We start from the raw sequence: 25,998 nt of genomic DNA, 5'->3' as shown, positions 1-25,998 counted from the left end.
TTCCTTTTTTTCTAATTTCCTAAGATGGAATCTAAATAGTTAATTTTAGATCTTTCTTCTTTTAAAATATGCTATAAATTTTCCTATAAGCACTGTTTTTGTTGCATGCCACCAATTTTGATAACCTGGGTTTTCATTCATTTATTTCAAAATATTATTTAATTTTTCTTGAGATTTATTTCTTTACCCATATGTTATTTAGAAGTCTGTTGTTTAATATTCATGCATTATAGGATTTTCCAGTTGTCTCTCTGCTATTGATTTGTAGTTTAATTCCATGGTGATATGAGAGCAGATATTATATATTTTCTATTATTTTAAAATTGTTAAAGTGTATTTGTGGCTCAGAATGTGGTCTATCTTGGTGAATGTTACATGTGAACCTGAGAAAATTGTGTATTCTCCCAATGTTGCATAAAGTAGTCTATAGATCTCCATTACAGCCAGTCGATTTGTGGTGTCATTGAGTTCAGCGATGTCCTTACTGATTTTCTATCTGCCGGATCTGTCCATCCCTAATAGTGAGTTGTTGAAATCTCCAACTGTGATAGTGGATTCATCTATTTCTCCTTGCAGTTCTATCAGTTTCTGCCTCACATAGTTTTACACTTTGTTGTTAGTTACACCATTAAGAATCCTTATGTCTTCTTGGAAAAATGGCCCCTTCATCCCTGACAATTTTCTATGCTTTGAAGTATGCTCTGTGTGAAATTAATATAGCTACTCCTCTTTTTTTAAAATTAGTGTTAGTGTGGCATATTTTTCTCCATCCTTTTATTTTTCATTTCATGTATCTTTATATTTAAATTAGGTTTCTTGTAGGCAATATATAGTTGGCTCTTATTTTTTGATCCACTCTGACAACAGCTATCTTTTAATTGATGTATTTATAGCATTGATATTCAAAGTGATAATTGTTGTAGTTGGATTAACATATACTGTATCCGTTACTGCTTTCTGTTTGTTGCCCTGTACTTCGTTCCTATTTCTGTCTTCCACTCTTTTCCTGCCTTTTGTGGTTTCAATTGAGCATTTTATGATTCCATTTTCTCTCCTTTCTTGGCATATCATTACCATTCTATTTTTACTTTTTTCAGTGATTTCCCTAAGAGTTTGCAATGCACATTTACAACTAGTACAAGACCATTTTCAAATAACACCATACTACTGCAAAGGTAGTATATCTTATTTTTTTTTTAATTAAAGTACATTTCTTTATTAATTCTTTGATGGAATGTCATGACATTGTGTTTAGAGAACAGTGAAGAGGCTAAAAAAATTTAGTATGAAAAAGAACCATCTTAAAAACTTATAATCAGGTGGAAAGTGTAAAACCAAAGCCTTTGCCCTAATGGAGTCAGGGGCTTCTGCCTCGCCCCAAAGACCTAACGGCCGAGAGAAAAGAGCTGAGGAAAAGCTGCAGTGATTGATGTCTCCAGAACACTGGGTGGCTGCCTTGTCTAAGCATTTGTGAAACCTTAACTTCCACTGTTTCTCCTCAAAACCTTCAGCAAAGGGAGTGATTTTAAGGCAGGAGGCTTTGCAGTTTTGCTACTTTGTTTTGTGACATGAGGCACACAGGTCTTTTTAAAAGCTTTATGTCAGCCATTAATGACTCCTGGACTATGATCACATGTGCTGTGCACTTAATGCACTGGAATTTTTAAGACTTTTAAGGCCCGAACAGAAGCAGATTATCAGTTGTAAATGCCAAGGACCTTTGAGTAGGCTACTACCCCTCAAAATTATAACATGCACCTATACTTATTCAGATTAAAACCAATCCCTCAGGAATGCCTCCGGACTCCAGGGCAATGCTGCTGCCCCTTCAGCATTCCAGGGAAGCAGCATATGGCAACCAGCGACTGCCAAACACTGGGCCATAATATGACATCTACAAACCTAAGAAGCGTGCTGAGCATTTAATAACAATGATACAAGGAACATTGTATCTAAATAAGTTAAACAACCTATTTAGAAAAAGCATAAATTATTTAAAAAACCAAACAACTCCTCATTAGCTTTTAAAATAAATGCTTCTAGAAAAAACAGTAAAACTCTGGTTACTACTAGAGATATGCTGCAACACATGTTAAATCTGTAAATAATTCAGTGTCCCCCCGCTTTCTTCCATTTCCATTTGCATGAAATATCTTTATTCCATCTCTTTACTTTTAGTCTGTGTGGGTCTTTTGATCTAAAGTGGGTCTCTTGTAGGCAGCATATGTATGGGCCTTGTTTTTAGCCACTCAGACACTTCATGTCTTTTGATTGGAGCATTTAACCTACTTACATTTAAAATAATTATTGATATATATTTATTGCAATTTTATTACTTCTATTTTTCAATATGCTTTTATTGATTTCAGAGAGGAAAGGAGAGGGAAAGAGAAATAGAAACATTAATGATGAGAGAATCATTGATCAGCTGCCTACTACACGCCCCACACTGGGGATCAAGCCCACAACCTGGGCATATGACCTGACATGGAATTAAACCATGGCCTTCTGGTTCATAGGTTGACGCTCAACCACAGAGCCACACTGGCCAGGCAATTATTATTCCTATTTTTTATCTTTTTTTCTTTCTTCTTAAAGAAGAGTTTTTGCCACTTCTTGTAATACTGGTTTGGTAGTGATGAGCTATAGCTTTTTCTTGTCTGAAAAGCTCTTTATCTCTCATTTGATTTTAAATGATAGCCTTATTAGATAGAATAATCTTTGTTGTAAGTTCTTGTTTTTCATTACTTTGAATATTTCTTGCCAATCCCTCTGGCCTGCAAAGTTTCTGTTGAGACATCAGCTGACAGTCTTATGGGAGCTCCATTGTAGTTAACTATTTTTCTTTTGCTGCTTTTAAGATCTCCTCTTTGTCTTTAACTTTTGGCATTTTAGTTATAATGTGTCTTGGATTTGGGCCTCTTTGGGTTCATCTTGTTTTGGACTCTGTGCTTTCTGGACTTGTATGTCTATTTCCTTTACCAGGATAGGGAAATTTTCAGTCATTATTTCTTCAAATAGAGTTCGTTTCAAGTCCTTGCTCTCTTTCTTCTCCTTCTGGTACTCCTATGATGTGCATGGTGTTATGCTTGATATTCCAGAGGTCCCTTACACTATTCTCATATGCATATGGTACATTTTTTATAGTTGTCCAAACATCCTTGGGTATTCTATTATGTTTTTATCAGTGTTTGTTGTCTTTGTTTTTCATATGCATAATGTTATCCTTAAACTCAGCAATTTTTCCTCAGTCATATTCAGATTTCAAGTCCATCGAACGTATTCTTCATTTCTGTTATACATTTTTTCATCTCTAGTATATTTAGTCCCTTCTTAAGATTTCCATCTCTATGCTTACATTGTCCATTTGTTCTTGAATACTGTCTTCTTTCATTATTAGAACACTCTTAGCATGTTAATCATGGTTGTTTTAAATTACCCGCCTGATCATTTCAACATCCCTGCCATGTCTGGTTCTGATGCTTGCTCTGTTTCTTTAAGTTTTGTGTGTGTGTGTGTGTGTGTGTGTGTGTGTGTGTGTTTATTATTTGTTTGTTTGTTTTGGTATGCCTGGCAACTTTTTCCTGATAGCTTGACAAGATGTGTTGGGTTAGAGGAACTGCTGTAAATAGGCCTTTATATTGTGGTGGTAAAGTGTTGGAGGAGGAGAAATGTTGTATAGTTCTCGGTTAGGTCTCAGTCCTTTAATGAGCTGATGCCTCTGTCTGGAGTGGACTATGAACTTTACAAGTGTTTCTGTTTTTTATTTCCCCTCAGTTGGACAAAATGGCTAGAGTGGGCTGGGGTTGGGTATTTCCCTTCCCTAGGTCAGTTAAGGTCAGATTATACCCCAGCAGGTTCAGCTCGTTAACTAGTTTCCCTTTGGACAGGCTTTTCAAAAAGAGAAGAGTGATCTCGCATATTTCAAAATGGTTCCTTTTCGTCTCCCCCTGCTGGAAGCATGAAATTTTTCTCAAATTCACTGTGAGAACAACGTTGAGCTCCTGCAAATAAATCTCACAAAATTATGGGATTCCCTATGACTGAGTCCCACTGGAGTTTACCTCTTAGGGTTGTCCACACTGAGCCTCTAGCAATTAGAGTTCAGGTTTTCTTACCCCAGCACTGGTTCACTAGGTCGTTCCTGCTGGAGAGTCTCTGCCCATTGTAAGTAGTGACTCATGCTATTCTCCTTTTTGTCTCTCCAATCTTGGGGGCAGTAGTATGCCCTGTGTCATCACCTCTGATTGGGATCTTTGAAGCAGTGTTGATTTCTCAGTCTGTTCAGCTTTTAAATTAAGATGGAGTGGCAATGTCTAAGCTCCTTGCATAAGAAACTGAATAACAGTGTTTTTATAGCCCAAAATGGAAATATGGTATTTTAGGCAGAGGCAAAACAGGAGTAAATAGAGAAAGAAAGCCAAAATATATATTTTAGAAATATGAATACAAAAACTGAGTGTGGCATATAATTCCTGAATGAGCATTTTATGTACAATTTAAGAGGCAGATTGAGACCGAGGGTTTGAGGGCTTAAAGTCAGGTTACCAATTTTTATTTTTCCTCTTTATCCGTGAGAAGTCTTTGTAATTTTTTATCAGGGGAGGAAACAAATAAAATATATTTATAATATTTTTATCTGGTCCTGATTTATATGTGAAAGATGAATTAGAAGAGAAAGAACAGCCAATTGCAAACCCTTGATGGTGGTCAAAAAACGGCATTATGAGAAATTACTTCAGTAGAGCTGGACAAAGCAATGGATGGATCAAAGTAAAAATATAATGACTGAGGCTAGATATGAAATCCAATTGAACAAAATTAGAGATATCAAGAAGAAAATTCCTTAGGCCAGATAATGAATATATATATATAATGAGCTTTGTTGCTCATAATTTGGTTTTGTCTGATTAGCAGGTCATCGGAAATGTTGTACTAGTTGTCAAGTAATGAGAGCAGGATTGAAGTAGAGCAATGATGATTGAAGCCAGGGAATGGGAGATATGTGTGATAGAGAAAGTAATGTCAAAAAACATTATGGATAGAACCATTGGCAGAATTAAGGGAACCAAACAGAAGAGAGGGAACCAGCATTCATGACAGTTGGAGAGAAACGATAGTCATAGTGTTTCAAGATGTCAGGAAAGGAGTGTTTCAAGAAAAGGGATGAATTGAGAGGAGATCATTGGCTTTGAACGCTGATGCTTTTCTTGCAGAATGTTTAAGATGAGTACATTGCAAAAACTATTTTGCATGGGAATGGTAATGCAGAGGGCCTAAAACATTGTTTCTAAAGGACTGACCTTTAAGATTTCTACCAATCTTGAAGTTTAATATTTCTAATGTATTTTTGCTGCCTTTTTTTATAGTAACATTATAGATCTAAGAAGCCCCAAACAAAATACAATTTTGGTTTTCTAATAATTAGCTCTAAAACATAATCTTCAGAAAAAAATTTCATTATCTTATATGAGTCCATTTACAGTATAAAACAGTGATGGCGAACCTATGACATGCGTGTCAGAGGTGACACATGAACTCATTTTTTTGGTTGATTTTTTTTTTTTGTTAAATGTCATTTAAATATATAAAATAAATATCAAAAATATAAATCTTTGTTTTACTATGGTTGCAAATATCAAAAAATTTCTATATGTGACATGGCACCAGAATTAAATTAGGGTTTTTCAAAATGCTGACATGCCGAGCTCAAAAGGTTCACCATCACTGGTATAAAATCAATATGTTAGCCACTAAGTGGAGCATTTTATTTTTCTCAATATTTCCAAGAGAAGCTTCTAATTTAACTTTTTTCTTTCCTACTGGGATCCTATAAGGAAATATAATAACTTTCTAAATCATTAAAAGCCCACTAGGAAATTAGTAGGGTTGAGATAGATTGTTTTCCTCTGTGGTAACAGACAGGGTAGATAGAATGGTCTTGAGCACCCTTATGACACATGAAGCAATGTCTACTTTCTCAAGAAAGGGCCTTTGAAATTACACAGGTATGAATTCTCTACTCCACCTTGGGAAGATTTGGCATCCCTCTGCAAGTACTGAGCTTGGGGACTGAGCCCTTAACCTGAGGGACCTGATGCTATTTCCAGGTAGATAATGTCAGAATTGAACTGACTCATAGGACACCAGGCTAATGTCCCAGAATTGCTTGGTGGTGTGGGAGACTCCCAACTTCCACCTCACACATGTTGGAACTGGGTCCAGACACTTTAGTAAACAAATTCAAGGTAAGAGGTCACATAGTGGCAAATCACCTAAAAATAACATTTTAATTTTAATAGAGATATTTTGTGATTTAATCCAAAAGAGCAAAGTGGAACTTTAAGTTCCTTAAGCAGATACTAAGCACAAATGGGGACTGCCTCATTTGTACCACTTTCACTGCTTTATGCCACCTTATAAGACTACTCTTGTTCAATGGAAAACATTACCACCCAGCTGTCTCATTCAGCATGGTGTTTTTCATAGTGTGGAAATGCAAGATTGGGAAAAATGTATTTCAAGCTTAAATGGATGCAAAACATTAATAGAATTATCAGCATAAACACATGAGGAGTGTCAGAGATTAAAGCAGCTAGTTTTTCCTTCTCCTTTCAAACTTGACAGCGTGGTTTGAATTTCTGAAAATATAGTATAAAGACTTGGATCCTCGTTTATATGTGTGTTTCTACCTTAAGCCAGTGTTTGAGGGGTTCTGGCATTTATACCTGTGATTAGAGCTAAAACATCTTTCCATGGGGCTGTTTTCGGAGCTTTAAAACTGTTTGGGTCAATCCATCTTTCTCTGAATGTCAGATTGGTCAACATTGAGTAGGTAAATGGAAACTAATGACACTCATCAAGTTGATTATGTGAATGATTTATTGGACCCAATCATTTAACACTTTCCTCAAGTCAATATCAGGGAAAGAAACTGGGCTCTTAGGATGGTAAACTGTATTTGTACTGTCAACATTCAGTGATTTATTACAAACCTCTAGCTAGGATTAGGATATTATAAATGGGGGAGAATGGAAGGCTCATTAATTTTTTATGCCCACAGGTGGAAGACATGCAGTGGGCTAGCAGGGAACACACGCACCCAGCGTCTGTCTGCAGCATGCCCTGTAAGCCTGGGGAGAGGAAGAAGACGGTGAAAGGGGTCCCTTGCTGCTGGCACTGTGAGCGCTGTGAAGGCTACAACTACCAGGTGGACGAGCTCTCCTGTGAACTTTGCCCTTTGGACCAGAGACCAAACACCAACCACACAGCCTGCCAGCTTATCCCCATCATCAAACTCGAGTGGCATTCTCCCTGGGCTGTGGTGCCTGTGTTTGTTGCCATATTGGGAATCATCGCCACCACTTTTGTGATCGTGACCTTCGTCCGCTATAATGACACCCCGATTGTGAGGGCTTCAGGACGCGAACTTAGTTATGTGCTCCTGACAGGGATCTTCCTGTGCTACTCCATCACCTTCCTGATGATCGCAGCACCGGATACAATCATATGCTCCTTGCGACGGATCTTCCTAGGACTGGGCATGTGTTTCAGCTATGCAGCCCTTCTGACCAAAACAAACCGAATCCACCGGATATTTGAGCAGGGGAAGAAATCCGTCACAGCACCCAAGTTCATTAGTCCAGCATCCCAGCTGGTGATCACCTTCAGCCTCATCTCCATCCAGCTCCTGGGCGTGTGTGTCTGGTTTGTGGTGGACCCCCCACACATCATCATTGACTATGGCGAACAGCGGACTCTAGACCCAGCGAATGCCAGAGGCGTGCTCAAGTGTGACATTTCTGACCTCTCGCTTATTTGTTCACTGGGGTACAGCATCCTCTTGATGGTCACTTGTACTGTTTATGCCATTAAAACGAGAGGTGTTCCAGAGACTTTCAATGAAGCCAAACCTATCGGATTTACCATGTATACCACCTGCATCATTTGGTTAGCCTTCATTCCCATCTTTTTTGGTACAGCTCAGTCGGCAGAAAAGGTAAGTGCAAGGAATGTATTTGTCAAGTTTTCCTTGGATTTAACTTTTTCTTCAAGATCCTCTCTTGCCTTTCTTTTGGTTCATTTATATTCTCCCCAAATGATTCAGTCTGTAGTGTTCTTATTTAGAAATACACACACACACACACACACACACACACACACACACACAATTCCCTCAAGGTCTCTTTACATTGAATATGTATTGACTAAGGCTGATTTCCCATATATAATGTGTCCTGCTTGGCAAGGCTGGAGATTGGCATAGTTCATGTCACTTTCTGGATCTCTCTTTCCAGCTCTGTTATCTACTAACATAACTGTTCTTTTCCCAATGTTAATTAAAAGAGGAAGAGAGAAAAGGCAGACATGATTCACAGGGGTGAGTGTCCCAGAGATAACCTACTGCCTAACAAACGCCTCTTTTTCTGGTTCTAATGTGACTCTGGGTGAAAGCTATTCCTTAATAAAGTTGATAGTTATAGTCACAGAAGGAGGTTTTATCGTAAAACCACAGCAAAAAGAAATTGAAGCCATCTTACTGTTTTTATTCAGCCTCAATTTTTATTGCTTTTCCACATGTGGAGGGTGATGGTGGGATTAAAGACAACAATGAGAAGTTATACAAAGCAGTTTACAACTTTTCAGAAGGTGAATCTCTCAAAAGAATTTCCTTTTGCCACTAGTGATCTCTTCCACATAGAGCACTGCACGGAAAGAACATCTCTATGTGAAGGGAGTATGCATGGAAATGGGTGTATGTGGTTCTATGTACAGAAAAGCAGAGAACTAACGTTACCATGAAATCCAAGGTTTGGGTAGTATGCTAGAGAAAAGCCAGCTTGCGAAGCAAGAGCAAAGCTATCTTTCTGTAGAGAGATGGCTGAATGTGGCTAGACACAGTTCCCTTTTATTTATTAGCTTTTGAAATCAAAATATGTCAACGAAGCACATTGTAAGACAAAGGATAAAATAATGTTCATTGGAAATAGCCCGTCAGTTCATTGTGCACATGAGGAAGTTCTTCTTTCAGAGTGAGGACTTAAATGTTGTTCCAACTTCCACCACCAAAAGTCACAAGCCAATCAGACATCCCAGGGACAATTCCCTGGTCTCTGCCATTCCAAGTGAGGTCGTGCATGACTCTTAAAATTCCAAATAATTCAGAAGAAAAAGTTCACTGTAGGGGTTTGGAGAGCTCATTGGTATGAGCACTCATCCTTTCCTAGATCAATGTGGCCTGCAACGATGTTTGGATAAAAATGTACTTCAGCACACCGGTTGCTGAATAGAGCAAACTTCTGTGGGTTCCAGAACTGTCACCTTTCTTGACTTGCATGGCCAATAGAGGTCCATGAATATTTCATGTGGGACCGAGCATATAGCAGGAAAGAAAGTAAGACAGTTTGGGGCTCTAACCCTAATAACTGAAAAGAATTATATTTTGGCATATGCAGATGGGACTATATTAGGATCAAACTTGTAAATTTAACTTATGAAAGAATGTATGAGTTGGAAAATAAGTTTTGCAAAGTCTATTGGGTTTGTTTTGATATGGTTAATAGTTGAACTAGTCAGGGTAAAACAATGCTTTTGCATATTCTGGAAATGTGTATTATGTGAATTAATAATAATAATAATAATTTAAGTGGTATTTATATTTGAACCTATGAATGCCTTTTTAAAATATACTGTTTTATCTAAAGAGGGCCCTAAGTAGTTTACTTTGGTTTAACACATTTTTAACCAAACAAAATCTTCTGAGTTCTGACATCTAACTTTCCTTTCCTTTTTTTTTTATCTCTTTCTTTACTTTTTATAAGTTACAGCCCACTCTAATTTTTCATATTGTGACTTCCAAGGTTGTGGGAGGTGCAAATACAATACCAATAAAACGTTATTTTTTATTTAGATCATTCCTTCAGTGCCTAGATTTTTAGATTAAATAAATTCATGGTTCTATATCAAGTTATTGGATATCATCATTGTAGTTAAAACATGCATTTTGCTAATAAGTTTTCTTAAGATAATTGGAAAAAAAACAACCATAGTCTCTCAGAACAAAAACTCTGCAGAGTTGCAGCTGCCCTTGAGGAGCAGTAATAGAAATAGCAAGAGTTTCAGGTGAAACGGGCACATGAACATGCCAGGGATGGAGGCTGCCTTGTGCTACTGAGGATGCAGGAGCTGCACATCCATCTGTAAACCTGAGTGCAATGTGTATATTTATAAGTACAGGTAAATCTGTGCCTCTAGACATATGACTGAATGTGGCTAGACAAAATTCCCTTTTATTTATTAGCTTTTGTAATCAAAATAAGTCAACGAAGCACATTGTAAGACAAAGGATAAAATAATGGTAATTGGAAATTATTTTGTATTATTCCAATGAACATGGCAAAAACTAAAGAAATCAATAAAAAACACAAATTTTAAGAATTTTCAGAACACTATAGTCCTCAAATTATTTAGTTGGTTTTAGAGTTGATGAATTTATAACAACTCTACATCAAGAGCTATTATATAATAAGTAGCTAAGAATTTGCTATTGAAGTATCTATACTAATAAAAGGGTAGTATGCTAATTCGACCAGGTCAACCGGACATTTTCTGGTCATCTGGTCCTCCTTCCAGACAAAGCCACCGTGGCGGGGGCTGAGGCAGAGGCGGTTAGGGGCCATCAGGCCAGCAGGGGAGGGCAGTTAGGGGCAATAAGGTGGCAGGGGAGGGTGGTTAGGGGTGATCATGCCAGCAACCAGAGGAGTTAGGGGCAATCAGGCAGGTAGGCAGAGATGGTTAGGGGCAATCAAGCAGGTAGGCAGAGGCAGTTAGGGGTGATCAGGCAGGCAGGCAAAGGCGGTTAGGGGCAATCAGGCAGGCAGGCAGGTAAGTAGTTAGGAGCCATCGGTCCCAGATTGCGAGAGGGATGTCTTATTGTTGGTTTAGGCCTGATCCTGCAGGGTGCAGACTGGGCTGAGGGACCCCTCCTCCAGTGCACAAATTTCATGCACTGGGCCTCTAGTATTATATAGTACACTTATGTGTCATCCTAACACTTCACATTGAAATTGGCTAGCTGCTATTCTCTGTTAAAGTCTCTATTATTCAAAATAATATACAAAATATTTGAGAATGATTATTTTTCACATTGTTAAAATTATTGATACATATTAAAAGTGAATAAAACTTTTATGTGTCTAAAATAAGGCTTTAAATAAGATTTATTGACTTTGGAGGACCAAAGATCTGGTCAGTCTTCCATTCTCGTTTATAATGCTTAGCCCCACCGTTATCAACTTGAATTGTTTGCAACAGATAGGTAGCCCACGCATCCATTAATTCAGCAGATCCTTATTGAGCATTGTGTCCAGCATTGTTCTAATTATTGAGCTCATGTCAGTCTGCTTTCTGTAAGGCTCAGTCTGGCTCCCAGCCAATGCTGCATGATGTCTGCCAGCACCAGGAAGGTGCCAGACTCAAGGGCAAGAGAAGATGGTGAGGGGTCAGATCTGAGATGAAAAAGCAAAGATGAGTGCTATGCATCCTATAACTGTACATCAGTGACATCAAATTTATAGCACGGAAGACAATGGAAAAGGAACGTTTCTTCTAGTATGTATTTAATTACACTTCTTAGAGTAATGCCCACAGAAGAAAACTTATCTAACCCCATAGGGCTCTCTGAAATTACAAGAGAAGTAGGAATAAAGAGCAAAATTAGTTGAATTATTTTGACAGATATTTCAGAAAATCTCTGAGTAAAATCAAGTTAAAAGGGATCTTAGTAGCATTCACAAAGGCAGACAGCTCTCTCTGTCTTCATTCAATGATGAAACTCCTTTTAATTTTAGCACAGTCCCTTTTTTCCAGAATTTGAAATCAAGATGAATCATGTTTATTCCAATAGAGCTTATGCCATAATTTATTAACTTTGTGCCTACTACTGCATTCTACTAGGTCATAATATAAATGCACTTTTTCTTATAGAAAAATGGTGTGAAGGAAGGGTGTACATTCTGAGGCATGAACATAGACTAACACAAACCCTCATAATTTTACTGAAAAGACAAAATATGCAAGTATAATTAATGTAATAGTCAGGAAAAGAATCTCAGGGATGGTTAGGGGCTATTAGGATGGAAAATATCTCTAAAATACATATTTTACCATCTCTAATTGGTCTCATAAAACCAAGCTTTTCAGACACGGGTTATGACATTGCCAAGCTCCAATGAGCACATTGCTTTAAACACAGTGTCAGATAAACACAAAATAAAACACCCTCAAAATGAAAAAGGAAAGAAAACTCAATGTCAGAACCCCTGTATATCCCCAACCAGCCTTTCTCCCTTCACCCTCTGATAGATTGTGCAGCAGCTAGCTAGCAGCCCAAGTCAGAAACCTGGGCGTCATCTAACTCCTCCCTCTGTTCACTCCCACCCCTTTATTTCCTCCTCTCATCTTTACATGTAATCTTTTATAAAAATTTGTAGAAGGTAAGCAGTATCTGTCTGATATATACACTGAGTGGACAGATTATTATGACATTTGTAGGCAAATTAGCTATAATTTCCCACTGAAGTTGCTAGAGGGCCAGACCACTATAAATAGGGAAGCAGGTTGTTTATCATGACAGTAGAAGTGATTTTTTTCTGAAGATATGGGTAAACAGCCTTTGAACGTGGGCCCTTTAATTCATGTGGAACAACATCTGAATAGCACAACATACCTAAGTATCATTGCTGATCAAGTTCATCCTATCATGTTGATGGCATATCCCAATGGAGATGGCTTCTTCCAACAAGACAGTGCGCCATGCCACGGTGCTCATATTGTGCAGGAGTGGTTTCAAGAACATGAGGGAGACTTTCCCTTGCTTAGGTGGCCCCTACAATCACCAGATCTCAATCCAATTGAGCATTTGTGGGACAAAGTTAAAAGATCCATCAGACAGCTGGTTCCACAACCATCAAATCTCACAGAACTGGACAGTGCTATTCATCAGGCATGGTGTCAGATTCCTCCCATCACCTTTCAACATCTTGTGGAGTCAATGCCAAGAAGAATTGCTGCAGTATTGAAGGCAAAAGTTGGCCCAACAAAGTACGGATGGGGTGGTCATAATAGCCACTCAGTGTATATCTGATTGGATATGTCTTTTTATATAAAGTCATTTATGTCACTACATTCTGAATATACAGATGCCTATTCAATGAGTGAGTGGAGTATCTCGCACAATAAGCATATAATAATATAAATGCTTATTTATGATTTAATTTAGACTGTGGCATTATGGGGATGTTATATATACATCTTATTGTGATCCGCATTACAGTATTTTTTTCTGAAAGATACGTTTTCTCATTTAAATGATGGGCCATCTACACTTATTTTTAAAATTTTATCAATCATTTATGCTGAATAGGACTGCTAAATATTTAGGGAGAAATGCAAAAAGGAATTATTATACTTGCCCTTAATTCTATCTAAGATACACAAAGCAAAGGAGAATTAATGTGATTATCCAGATATTTCATGAGGGCAGAGACCTTATTTGGTTAGCTTACCATTTCTCTTGGGCACCTTGCAGATATGTTTACCATGTCATCCCTCCCTTATTCTTTTACTGCATATGACTACTGGAGACCAGAAGAGTGTGGGGAATCGGATGGATGAGTGGAATTAGGAAGAGCATGAGCCCTGGAGGGGGAGGGCTTGGGGTCAAATCCTGGCTCTGCTAAACCAGCTGAGAGAATGTAGACAGTGTAGAGCAATCACCCCACCTGCACTCAGCCCTATTCTCAAAATAGAGCAGATTTGAGTTCATATAGTATAGTAAAGGGCAGAAAGATTAAATTAACAAACCAACAAACAAAACCCTCCACCTCTTGTCTCATTATGCTGTATTTGCATAGTAGATCTCAAAGTAGTTTTACATGATATGAGTTATGAGACCGTTTAACACATAATAAGCAATTAATAAATGTTGGCTATTATTCCTATTAGACTACTTTTCATGAGGGCAGAGACCATATTTGGTTAGCTCACCACTTTATCTTGGGCACCTTGCAGAAAGTTGGGCCAGAATAGGTTCCCAAAGACACATGTGTTTAATGGTTGGATACATTCACATTCATTCACATAATTGCCTCAGTTTCTCCAGTCATTTAGACCATGTTTGTGCAGCACCCCAACTGGAAGTGTTTTTTGCAAACAGAGGGGCTCTCCTGAGGGTGTAGAGCAGTCAGAGAGGAAGACAGAATCTGTAAGAGGAGGAGGAGGAGGAGGAGGAAGGAGAGTTCTTCCCAGGGCAATGTGTAACTGCCTTTCTCTCTTTAGCGGAAAATACTGGAAGAAGCAACATGTCATCAGAAAGCAGCTGCTGAAATATTTAAGTTAAAATCGAGTAACTCTAGCAAGAGTAGCAAGCGTTGAAAATAATAACTAAAGCTCCTACTTTAAGAAATAGTCCCGATAAGAAAAGAACAGCCTGAGAAACCTGGGGTAAGAGTGTCAACATGACCTAGACAACAATGGAAGTGATTTTCAGACCAGACCAGACTAGAGGTATTTTCCAGCCACACCTGCCTCCTTACATTTAATCCCTTAGGATGTTGGGAGGTAGAAATGATGATCAATATCCACCTTGCGTGTTTGCAATTGTTGTGAACTGTATAGTGTTCCCTTTCCTTGGCAGCTTGCAGTCATGTGAAGCTGATCTTTTTGAAGGTCCATGATGCCCCGCTATAGTTATAGAACAACCTTAGATATCGCGGTAGATTTTGTCTGGGCAAGATCCATTATACTGGACTGTTGCAATCGACTCTGGAAGGGAAAAAACAAATTTAAAATAAAAAGAAAAAAAAAACTGGAAAAGAAAAACATCTCATGTGTGCACTCAGTTAAAATGATATGCTTGTGAAGATGTGGGAGCAAAGGGAAATAAGGAGATCCCGGGACACAGTGCAGGCCTGTTAAGCAGCTCTCCCGGGGATGTTGCCTTAGCTACACTTGTTACTTCGTTCCCGGTTGTGCTATACGTATTACCGCTATAGAAAAATACCAACTTACACATGTAGGGCAATTCTTTTGGGGGATGCCGATCGTATTTGACAGCACAAAGAAATATTTGCTCAATGAACTTTGCTTAGAGTCCCATGATTTGGGGGCTCTGAGGAACCTGCGGGGCCTAGGACTACTTGAATCAAACATCTGGTTGTTGGTGAAAATGTGGTACTTTCATATTCATCTTTTTTAAACTGAAATTGAGTTTGCAAGGTTTTAATTTTTTTGCCCAAATTAGAATAATTTAATCAACTAGACAATTAGTCAACCTGGGAACTTAGTCCTGGAACTAATATATCTCATTGAAATGGCTTAACTTTCTTAATATGATTGCAAATGTTAAAGTACTAGATTTGATTAAGATTAAGCCATGAATATTTTCAGAATCAGTAAGGACCATTACTTTATTTCAAAATGTGTAGGAGAATGTCATACAAATAGACTTACATTTTTTTCCTATATAGGCAGAGCTCTAATGACACCACAGACTGTAGGTTGTACAGGATGCAGTGACTAATTTCATTATATAACTTCAAATTGAATTTTCCATGATTCAATATATGCTTATATCTCACGCAGCGCACAGGGTGCCAACAAGAGCAGATTGCAAGGAAATCGCTTCTTTTGGCTATCACCAAAACACATTTTTATGTTGGAAAAAATTTAAAAAGTATCTACATGCAGTTTTACATGGGTTAGTGTTACTCACCCCAAAGTGTAGAAAAAAGCTAATGAAGATTTAGTATAAATTCTAGGCTATTTAAAATAAATGTAAGGCATGTTTATTTGCCTCACTAAAAGAACTACATAAAAAACTCACTGTGGCTTTTGGTTCAAGATATGGGCTGGCATAAACATATATATCCCTTCCTTCTATGGTAATAATGAAATTGAAAAAAAAGAAAGAAAAAGAGGAAAGAAAAGAAAAAAAAAGACAGGAAGGAAATGCAGATGGAGAAATGTAGAGAAAGAAAAAGAGAGAGAGAGAGCAAGCTATAATAGTTTTAGAGCCAATATTAGGTAAAACAATTAGAGAAAACCCTGAAAAATAAGTCCAATCAGTCTGAGATTTGGAAAAATTCAAAGCGAGAAAGCATAGCCCAAGAGAGATCATTGCTTCTTACCATGGAAGTTTCAAGTCATTTCTAACCCTAAAATCAACATGCAGACCTGAAGCAGGCATTGGAGTGACCATCAAGAAAATTATTTAAAGAGCTACATTTCAAAATAACTGGGCCAGTTGAGCATCTGACTTTCCCTTTCTGCTCTAACCTTACATGTAAAGAGAGTACAGGTTAAAATTACAGAATTCTACCCTAAAGAATGGGAATCATCTGATGGTTGAATTACCTCATACTTCACTGAGAGAGAAACAGAGCAGAATTTGAAGTAATTTTATTTCAGACAGACACGGACAAGTGGGAAATAGAAAAGATAGACTCTATCCAGGAGAGAAATATGATCAATTTCTCAACTCTGAGAATAAGTTCCCTCAGGGGTGGGCCCCAGTCACTTGGCTGCCTGCATCCCTGCATCTTTAAGAGCAGCCAGTCAGTTAAGACAACCACTGAGTTAATACAGGTCCTGCTGTCCAAGAAAAATGGAGCCCCCAGTAATCCTTGTCAACAAACCTGGCCCTTTAATTATAATTATACATGAACGACCAAAGATGTCATGAGAACAAAAGAAAACCAATAGCATCATTTTTTTAAAAATACACAAAAATAACAAAACAAAACAGGCAATTCAGAAAATGTAAGATGATTTTTCAAAAAACAGACGTTTTATTGCCATTCCAAGAGAATCAAGAACATACTGAACATCCATGCATGAACTGAATGCTATGGAAAAGATCAGTCAAAAAATAAGAAAAATAATACTGAAAATTAAACTTATGAATGTGAAAATAAAAACCTGGACCGATGGACTGAGACATAGGGTGGCTAAGGTTAAAGAGCAGAGTAGAGATCTGAAGGGTAAAATAAAAGGTAGAACCACAAAGAAAAAGATTAAAATGATACAAAGAAAATATGAGATATGGTAGAACATGTTGAGCATACATGCAGGACCTAATAAACATCTGAGAAGAAGACACGGGAAAAGATGAGGAAGAAATGCTCTGAAATAATAACATCGATTGCATTCATATTTGGGTCATTAAAAGAAAAGTTTCAAAACTGAAGACAGACAATTCTGACAGGCTAAAAAGACACGCATCTCAGTAACATTTCCCTAATTGAGATAAACTTCCAAGCCTTTTAGAGGGAAAGAGGAATGAAAAGCTGACTTCATCTGCTACCCTGGATTCTAGAAGGCAAGGAGCAAAGGCTTTCTGAGGGAAAAGTATTTGAAACCTATAATTGTGCAGCCAGTCAAACTATCAATCATTGTGAGACTGAAAATGTATATGACTCAGGAAATCTGGTGCCTACATAGCTTACTTATGAATTATTCTAGATGTAGTCCAATAAGATAAAAAAGTGCATCTGATTAAATGAATAACTGATTACATATGATTTAGAAAAAAAAGTTTAAAAAAAAACTGTAAAAAGAATCTATTAAACCCTAGTGTCTACTTGCCCTTTAAAATGCAAAGTTTTGATAATTATATTTCTCTCTTCTCTGTGAGCCCAGTCATGCTACTTGAATGAATCTAAGGAAATAGCATTTAGTAGCCATAATACAGGGATTGCTTTTGTCTTGATCTCACATTGTTAGAAGGGATTTAGAAACAAAACACGGAGATGTTAATTTACCTACTGAAATGAATGTAAATTTTATAATTTGATATAACTTTAAGAAATTAGGAGGCACCTAAGTAGGATCAATGGAAAGAGAGTTGTGCAAACACAAGAAAGCATTCAGCTTTCACTGTCCACAGATACAATCTAAAATTGCTAACTCAAGAGATATGTGTGTTATTTAAAGAACAACAAAACAAAACATAAAACCTGTTCAAGCATGTTAATTCTATAGAACAGCATCATGATATGGAGAAAGGGTGACAGAGGGTTTTAATTAATAAATGCTTAAACTTTATTTTCTTTAATTAATAAATCTATCGAATAAAAATAGAAATCATTGCATACAGAAAGGTTTAAGGGAAAGTTCCAAGAAAATCTTTGTTCAGACAATATGAATGTACATTTTTATATTGGGGACTTTTGGTGTGTATATATGTATACAGAGAACACCTTTTATATACAGAAATAGGTGAGTGATTTTGTATTGTAAAAATGACTCAAAATCTTTGATTATCACAGTTTATGAATTTATTCCTTTTTATGGTTAATGTCTTCTATACTAATAAAAGGGTAATATGCTAATTAGGCTGGGAGACCTTCCAGGAGACCTTCTGGACATCCTTCTGGACAAAACCATGGTGACGGGGCCAAGGCAGAGGTGGTTAGGGGTTATCAGGCCAGGAGGGGAGGGCAGTTGCGCGTGATCAGGGTGGTGGGGCGTGGAAGTTGGGGGTGAGCAGGCCGGCAGTGGTAGGCAGCTGGCGGCGATCAGGCCAGAAGGGGTGGAGGAGTTGGGGACAAGCAGGCCAGCAGGCAAAGTGGTTAGAGGCCATCAGGCAGGCAGGCAGGTGAGCAGTTAGGAGCCAGCAGTCCTGGATTGCAAGAGGGATGTCCAACTGCCGGTTTAGGCCCGATCCCAGAGGGATCCCACAAGGATCGGGTTTAAACCGGCAGTTGGACATCCCCAAAGGGGTCCCAGATTAGAGAGGGTGCATTTGTACACACCCCCCCCCCCCACCATGCACAAATTTCATACACCGGGCCACTAGTTTCTAAATAAATATTTTTAATGGCCACCATTTAAAGATCAGCTTACAGCTGATGATAGCATTTCATCAAAACTATCAAATGTTTGCCATATGCAAGGACCTTTGCTTGATGCTTCGAAAAATGCAATTATGAGTAGGAAGCTTGCTGTCCAGTTGTTTAGGGTCAAGTAGGGCGGGGGCAAACCAAGCACACAGATGACTGTTACAAGGCAGAGTAACACTATGGAGGCCTATTGTGAGATCTTGGGATTAGTAATGGCAAAAAGAGGAAGGCACATATCCTTTGAGGGATCAAGAAAGTCTCCATGAAGGAGGTGGGAATTAAATAGACCTTGAGCCCTGGCTGGTGTGGCTCAGTTGATTGGGCACCGTCCCTTGCACCAAAAGGTCGCTGGTTAGATTCCTGGTCAGGGCAGGAGGCAAACTAATCGATGTTCCACTCTCATATAGATGTTTCTATTTCTCTCTCCCTCTCCCTCCCTCTCTCTCTAAAAGTCAATAAAAATATAAATAAATAAATAAATAAACCTCAAAGTGTGGAGAGAAACCGCTGAAAGCAGGTTTCTTCAAGGCACTGCGTATAAAACCTGTGTCCAAAGAATTGTTTTGAGTTTAGCATAGTCACAGGGAGAGCTGGGTGACAATATGTTCAATTTCTCCCATTTCTTAATGGCACTCCTTTTACCCTGGAAAAGTATTTCCCGGTGTGGGCAATAAATTACAGGGTTATCTACAAAATAAGTCTCATCTGATAATTGGCAGACATTTTGTGGTATTATGCCAAGTTTGCACTTCATTTGCTAGGGACATGAGCACATTTGAATCTCTCTGAGCATGGCTCTATTCTCATTACACTGACATTTTGTGAGATTTCTTTGTCAATGGTGAGTCATGAATTGTAGTGTGCGAGGATAAGAAAAGACAATAACAAGATTATTGAAGAAATCCAGGCAGAAATATTGGGGGCTTGGCATGTGGCTGTGAAAGTGGAAAGAAGAAACTCAATTCCAGTTGAACCGGGAATAAGAGAAGGAGTGGGAGGTGAAGTGCTTGCACTGTCTGCTCTGTGGCTGTGTGTGTGCTTCTGAACCTTCTCCGTGGCTGCCACAAGGATTCCATCAAATCAGACTTCACAAAAAAGACTGTAGCTTTCCCTCTGGTGTGGGTGAAAGGAGAAAAGAGCAAAAAAAAAAAGTTACTAATTACTGCAACTAGCCGAGTATAGAGAAGGATTTGGGGACCTAAAACAGTGAAGTTGGATGATAATCAGATTGGGTAAATAAAAGCAAAGTTAAGGATCCAGGGGCAAGAACACCTGGTGGATTGTAATTTTCAGAAAAAAAATCTGCCAAATAATATTCAAATAAGGTTTGATCGCTGAAGTAAAAAGGCAGACTCTCTAGACATTAAGTCAAATTATTTTCAAGTGATTAAGAAGCCAATTTAAATATATAATTGTCATTGTCATTATGTAAATTTGGATGTTAAGTTGATTTTATATTCTATTAATTTGGGCAAATTTTAAAGTAATCTTGATTTGCTCTGCTTGTCATGGTCATGAAAAGATGCATTTAATATCTTTTTCTTTACTATGTATCTCATTTTTGTATAACTTTGGACTCCTTGCATATACGAGTAATATATTAACCAATCAGTTTCAATTGTTGCTCTTTAAAATTATTTCTTAAAAGTTATGTATTGAGTCCATAAGGTAATCTGCAGAGTTCTGCATCTTGGCAATGCTCTAAATCTTGTTCACAGGAAGAACATTGGACCAATCAAAACTCACAGTGCTAATTGTAGGTTTTTGTTTGTTTGTTTAAGAATCACATAATTCTCATTTTGAAAAAAAATCTTTACATCAAAAATGACAATAAGTCAAATGTTTTCATGAGAATTTTATATTCACTATTTGTTCAGTCACCTGTCTCTCTGGAAAAAATATCAAGGAATGTAATATGTTTTGCTGTCTGTTGGCCCAAATTCTATAGCATACAGCTCTTTATATAACCTTTGCGAGTATATGCAAACACACACATGTACATATAGCTGCTGTTGATTTCATGTTCTAAGTAAAGGTTAAATGTTATGTTTCTCCTGCCAGCTGTTTTCTCTAAAATGCTCATCCACACAAAGTGAGTTGAAGTGAGACTAGTATTGGTAGACGGTGTGCCTGTTACAAAACCATCCGTTTGCACCAGCAGGCAGCTTGTTACTGTAGCTCTGCACTTTCTTCCAAAAACACTGTTCCCATGCTAAAATATAGAATCAAACCATAACTTATTGAACAGTTGGCTGTTTTACCTGCTTGTTGTTAAGAACTGACAATAACAAACACAAAATAAATAATTACGCTTGCAATGAAACATTTGTAGAATGTGGCACATCAAACAGCAGTGAGTAGGGACAGTGAGTACCACAGGATTATAAGACAGCCCTTAACTTACTTATTTCTACCTCACTTAGTATGTATAGTGTATTACATAGCGAGAGCATGCATGCATTTATGATTGTTAATGATAACCGCCATCTCCTATTTTCCCCTCCTGACGTGCTGGGAAACCATATTGCTACGAATCTCTTTTTGTTTCCATCTCCTTGATCTCTTCCTTCTGCTCAACTTCTCACCGTCTCCTGATGTCGGCCTTTCTCCCAGGCATCGCTGGCTTGAAGTCCTCATCACTCACATGGCTTTTGCTATGAAAGGACACTCACGCTTTCTTAATCTCTGCTCTTTCACATGTACAACATGTGAGCTTAAACAGTCCAGGACCTAAATATGAAAGGAATCCAAAACCCAAACTGTAAAATTAAGATATCTGAAACCAAAATGTTGTATATTTGAAATAGAAACTATCGAATGCCTCTTATGTCCCCCAAATCAGACAAAGCTCTTTGTGTATAAATGATCTTCTTTTATCTCAAAGAGATGAATTTTATAGATGCAGGGAAGTTAACTCAAGAATGTTTCCATTCCTACTGATGCTAAGGTATACATGGGACTGAACCTACTCATTTGACTGTAGGTCTCATGCTTTTAGCTGCTCTTTCAGATATCTCCATTATGTTTAATCTTTTTTAAAAGTCTTCTTTTCTACCAGTGGCATCTCTATTTTTCAGAAAACCAAACTTGAGAGTTAATACAGACTTCCTTTTTCCTTTCACCCCTATTAATACTCTGTCAACAAATGTTATTATTCATCTGAAACTTTCCCTAGATCACACTTCCAAAGTGAAATCTCTTCCCACTTCCAAGGTCAAATTCCTAGTCTAAGTTGGGACTTCTGTGGTGACCTCCTAGACTTGTTCCTTGACAGTGACTTCTAGATTTCTGCCATAAAGATATTCTATACACTTTTCTGCTTTATCACTTTTTAAATATATACTCAATCAACCAATATTTATTTACCACTTTCACTCTATGATGTTGACAGCATCCATTGAGCTAGAGGTGGCCTGACTTTATAGAGCTTGAATTCTAGTAGAAGAGAATGATTTTAAACTGATAATTCCAGAATAATTACTAATAAAATTGTTATAGTGATATGGTATGAAGGGTTCTGAAACTAAAATAATTTTTATTGACCATTAGCTCAAACCTACATTTTTCAACTTTTGTTTTTCCACAGCCCTTCATTTCAATGAACTCAGGTTTTTTTTGTATGTTTGTTTTAAACCAAATCAACCAACCCATGAATTATTCTCTAACTTACAATACATTAAGGATTCTGAATAGATATGTACTCTATCTGGACACCCATTATTTACAGTTCCAGATTTGTGTCCTATGCTGTTTGTGGGGCATTTATAAGCCTATGCATCTATGGTTGTATATATGGTAGAAATTATTCAAGAAGACATCATAATCACAATTCTCATGTGTTTTTCCTGAATCTCACTTCTTGCCAGTCCCATGATACCTGTCAAAGTACATTGCAAATAGTTGTCACCATAAGGTTTTTGTTGAATTAGATGTACAGGAACATGATAAACACTTCAAGCCAAGTTTGAGTTACTCTATGCCAGAAAGTGACTTAAAGACAACAGTAAAGAATATTTTTGGACTAAATGGTTCTTGTCTCATTATCTCTGTGGCGTTGAGAAAGCAAGTTATCTCCTCTGATTCCCTGTCTCCTTATCTGTACACAAGCCTCTATGGTTGTCTCTCTTCCAGGTTCTCTTGGAATATTTGAGCCTAGGAAATGCAATGGCCCCCAGGATGTTTGATTTCCTTTCTACTTCTAAGATGCCCTTATTATAGAAAAAAATTGCCAGTTACTTTGGAAATGGTCAGCCACTCGGAGGCATGACCTAATTTTTAAGTAAATGCACATGAAGATTATTATGCCTGTGTAGTGAAGGATGCAAATGAATGCGCAACGCATTGTAGAAGATAAATGTGCTTGAGGCAGTCATTAGACTTATAAACCTTAATCAAGTGCATTCACATCCACATACGTTCCAGACTCTGAATTATTTTCCCAAAAAGCCCTATGGGGCATGTGCTCACGCCATATGTTTCCTTCAGTTTTACCGAGATATCTTAGGGAAATGAAAAAGGCACTCAATACTTCACATTAATTTCTAAATTGTTTGCTCTCTGGTTGAAAAAACAAAGGTGAGCTATAAAGTATAGCTGATAGTAGACATCTCCTAGTTCATCAGATTGTGCTAATTTAGCATCACCTAGCTTTACTTTGGCACATTCTGCTCATCATTACTTCTTATTTACCATTCGAATCATGTAGCCCTGGTAGAAAGACACGAGCACTGGCTGGAAGACTTCAACATGACTCCAGAGAAGTTGATGTGGAATGTAATCTCTTATTAGAGATTGATTTTGATTTCACCTCACAGTAGTGAGTTCCTTATCCCCTTCTACCACATTTCCCTTGTACTTCCAGTTAATGCAGCACCATAAATCGTTCTGCCACATGCGTTAGGAAGACAGAAGGGAATTATGTCTACCAAGCAGCCCTTTCATGACAAATTATAGAGAGCTGATAGCAAGCACCAGTTAAATTCCCTTGTATACCTTTGCATTTTCCTCTCATTTGACTTTTCCTTATTTCCCTCATCCTGTGAACCCTGGGAGAAAGCTTGTGTTTTTAAGCCCTTTTGTAATGGGAAAAAAAGGAAAGCTGTTATTTTCTTGAAAAGAAATTCATGATAGTTTAACTTAATTCAAGTATGGAAACTGTGTAGGTGACCTGAGTTTTCTTCCTGTTGGTTGTAAATCTTATAGGGCAAACAGAAATACATATTTATTCTGGTAAAAAATAAAGCACATATTTCTAACACAAAATAATTTAGGGCCCATTCTAACTGACCACAATTTGCAATAGTTATAAATTGTGCATTATTTTTCATAACACCCTGAGCAATTAAACTGCATTCAGGCTGGTTGCATGGAGGCAGCATGGTTTTTTAGCAGTGGGTACAGTCAGTGGTTACAAATGGGTATTGAGCCTGGCTGCCAGGATACAAATTCTGGTTTGTCCATGGACTATGTGTGGTGTGTTGCATATGTTACTACTCTAAACCTCAGCTCTCATCTGTAAAATGGGTATAACAGTATTTAGCAGACAAGATTAATTAAAATCTATATATATAAAAGCCAAGCAACCGGAATGACTGGAATGACCGGTGACTATGACACACACTGCAGCTGGCCAGCTGGCCAACTGGCCCAATCAGGGGCAGCCCCACCCCCCACTTGTCAGCCCTGGCTGGATCGAGAGTGAGGCTGGCCGGCCAACTGCCTGCGGCCCCTGACCCCAATCGGGCCCCATCAGGGCGGGCTGGCCAGACCCCACCCATACACGAATTTGTGCGGCAGGCCTCTAGTATTAAATAAAACCAGTCCTTCTTGTTATCCCAGTGTTGTTGATGGTGATGATGGTGAGATAAGGAGTCTTCATTTCCTGTGGCCAACCCCACTGGATCATTTTGAGATTTCCCACCTTTTTCCTTCTCTACTTTTTGTGCTGATGCATTTGAATTATTGGGACATTTTATGTCTATATTCATTTTACTTAAATCTGACCTAACTATTATTTTAGTATAGACTAGCCCCAAAGAGACACTAAATGTTTCATATTTTTATCTGGTTAAATAGAGTCTACTTATTTAATATCAATTATTACATGATTTTGTACTTTAAAGTAAAATTATTTTGGCAATTATTTAATGTCTGTATATGACTCTAAATAGAAAAGGTGATGTTATAACACTATTTCCTTATAAGTGTTTTTTTTTTCCTATTCCTCACACTCTAATATTATATTTTATCAGGAAATAATCTTTAACCTTGTGATTCTTAAAATATTGCTATGTTTGTAATATTTGATAAAAAAGCATGAAAAATATATTTTCTGGAAGAAAATGGCCTCAATCTAATGTCAATCAAATATATTTCTACATAACAAAATTTACTTTGATATAATTTCTGCAACATATCTTAGCTAAAGTAGGTATATATAAGTCACAACATTTTTCAGTTAGAACCCCTCATTATGTAAATTCCTAAAACATGACTTCTTTTCCAAATTGTTTCACATATTCTCTTTCTCAGATTATGATAATTTAAAGCTATTCTATGTGATCTGATAATTTACCAAAGGATTTTCTTTTTCTCCACTCACTGCTGGTCTCACACTCTGTATGGTTAGGTTGGTTCCATGTGCGAAGCAGCATGCTTCCTTCTGAATTCTCTTAACTAAATATTTATTTTTAGGCTTAAAAATCTGAACAAACTCCAATTTCTGTTTGAAACCATTCCTACATCAAAAATTTCATTCATATTTGGGTCATAGTTTTCCATGAGAGGTCTTAACAGATAATCCCACACATTCTCTTTGAGCTCCCCAGAGGAACAATCTTCAGAGTTTCCTCTAGTAGTGTCTTTGTGTGTGTGTGCGTGTGTGTATGAGGAGCAGCTTACAAATGGACTCAATTTCACATTTTCTCAATAGCTTAAATCCCCTTTTTCATAGCGTATTTCACCGTTTCAGTATTTTGCTTTTATTTTTGAATAGTTGATCTATTTCAAATCATCTCTCTCATTATTGAAATAAAGTACTATACATAGCATAATATCAAAAAAGAGCTAACTATTGCTCTAACAGGTTTGGCTCAATGGA

The 25,998-nt window shown here is 37.6% G+C and overlaps 1 protein-coding gene across 6 annotated transcripts in view; it reads left to right on the top strand.

Annotated features, from left to right (window-relative positions):
- GRM8 (glutamate metabotropic receptor 8) overlaps positions 1-25,998 on the top strand; it is a 735,586-nt gene that overhangs the window by 651,514 nt on the left and 58,074 nt on the right. For all 6 annotated transcript variants that reach the window (XM_070425024.1, XM_070425027.1, XM_070425023.1 and 3 more), the window contains exon 9: positions 7,064-7,999. In XM_070425024.1, coding sequence (XP_070281125.1) covers positions 7,064-7,999 — 936 coding nt within the window. The remainder of the gene's footprint in view (positions 1-7,063; positions 8,000-25,998) is intronic.

The sequence above is a fragment of the Myotis yumanensis genome, unplaced genomic scaffold (genome assembly GCF_028538775.1).
Source record: "Myotis yumanensis isolate MYYU_CA2020_CCGP unplaced genomic scaffold, mMyoYum1.0.hap1 SCAF_9, whole genome shotgun sequence".
Classification (NCBI taxonomy): domain Eukaryota; kingdom Metazoa; phylum Chordata; class Mammalia; order Chiroptera; family Vespertilionidae; genus Myotis; species Myotis yumanensis.
This window is presented reverse-complemented; position numbering and strand designations above follow the sequence as displayed.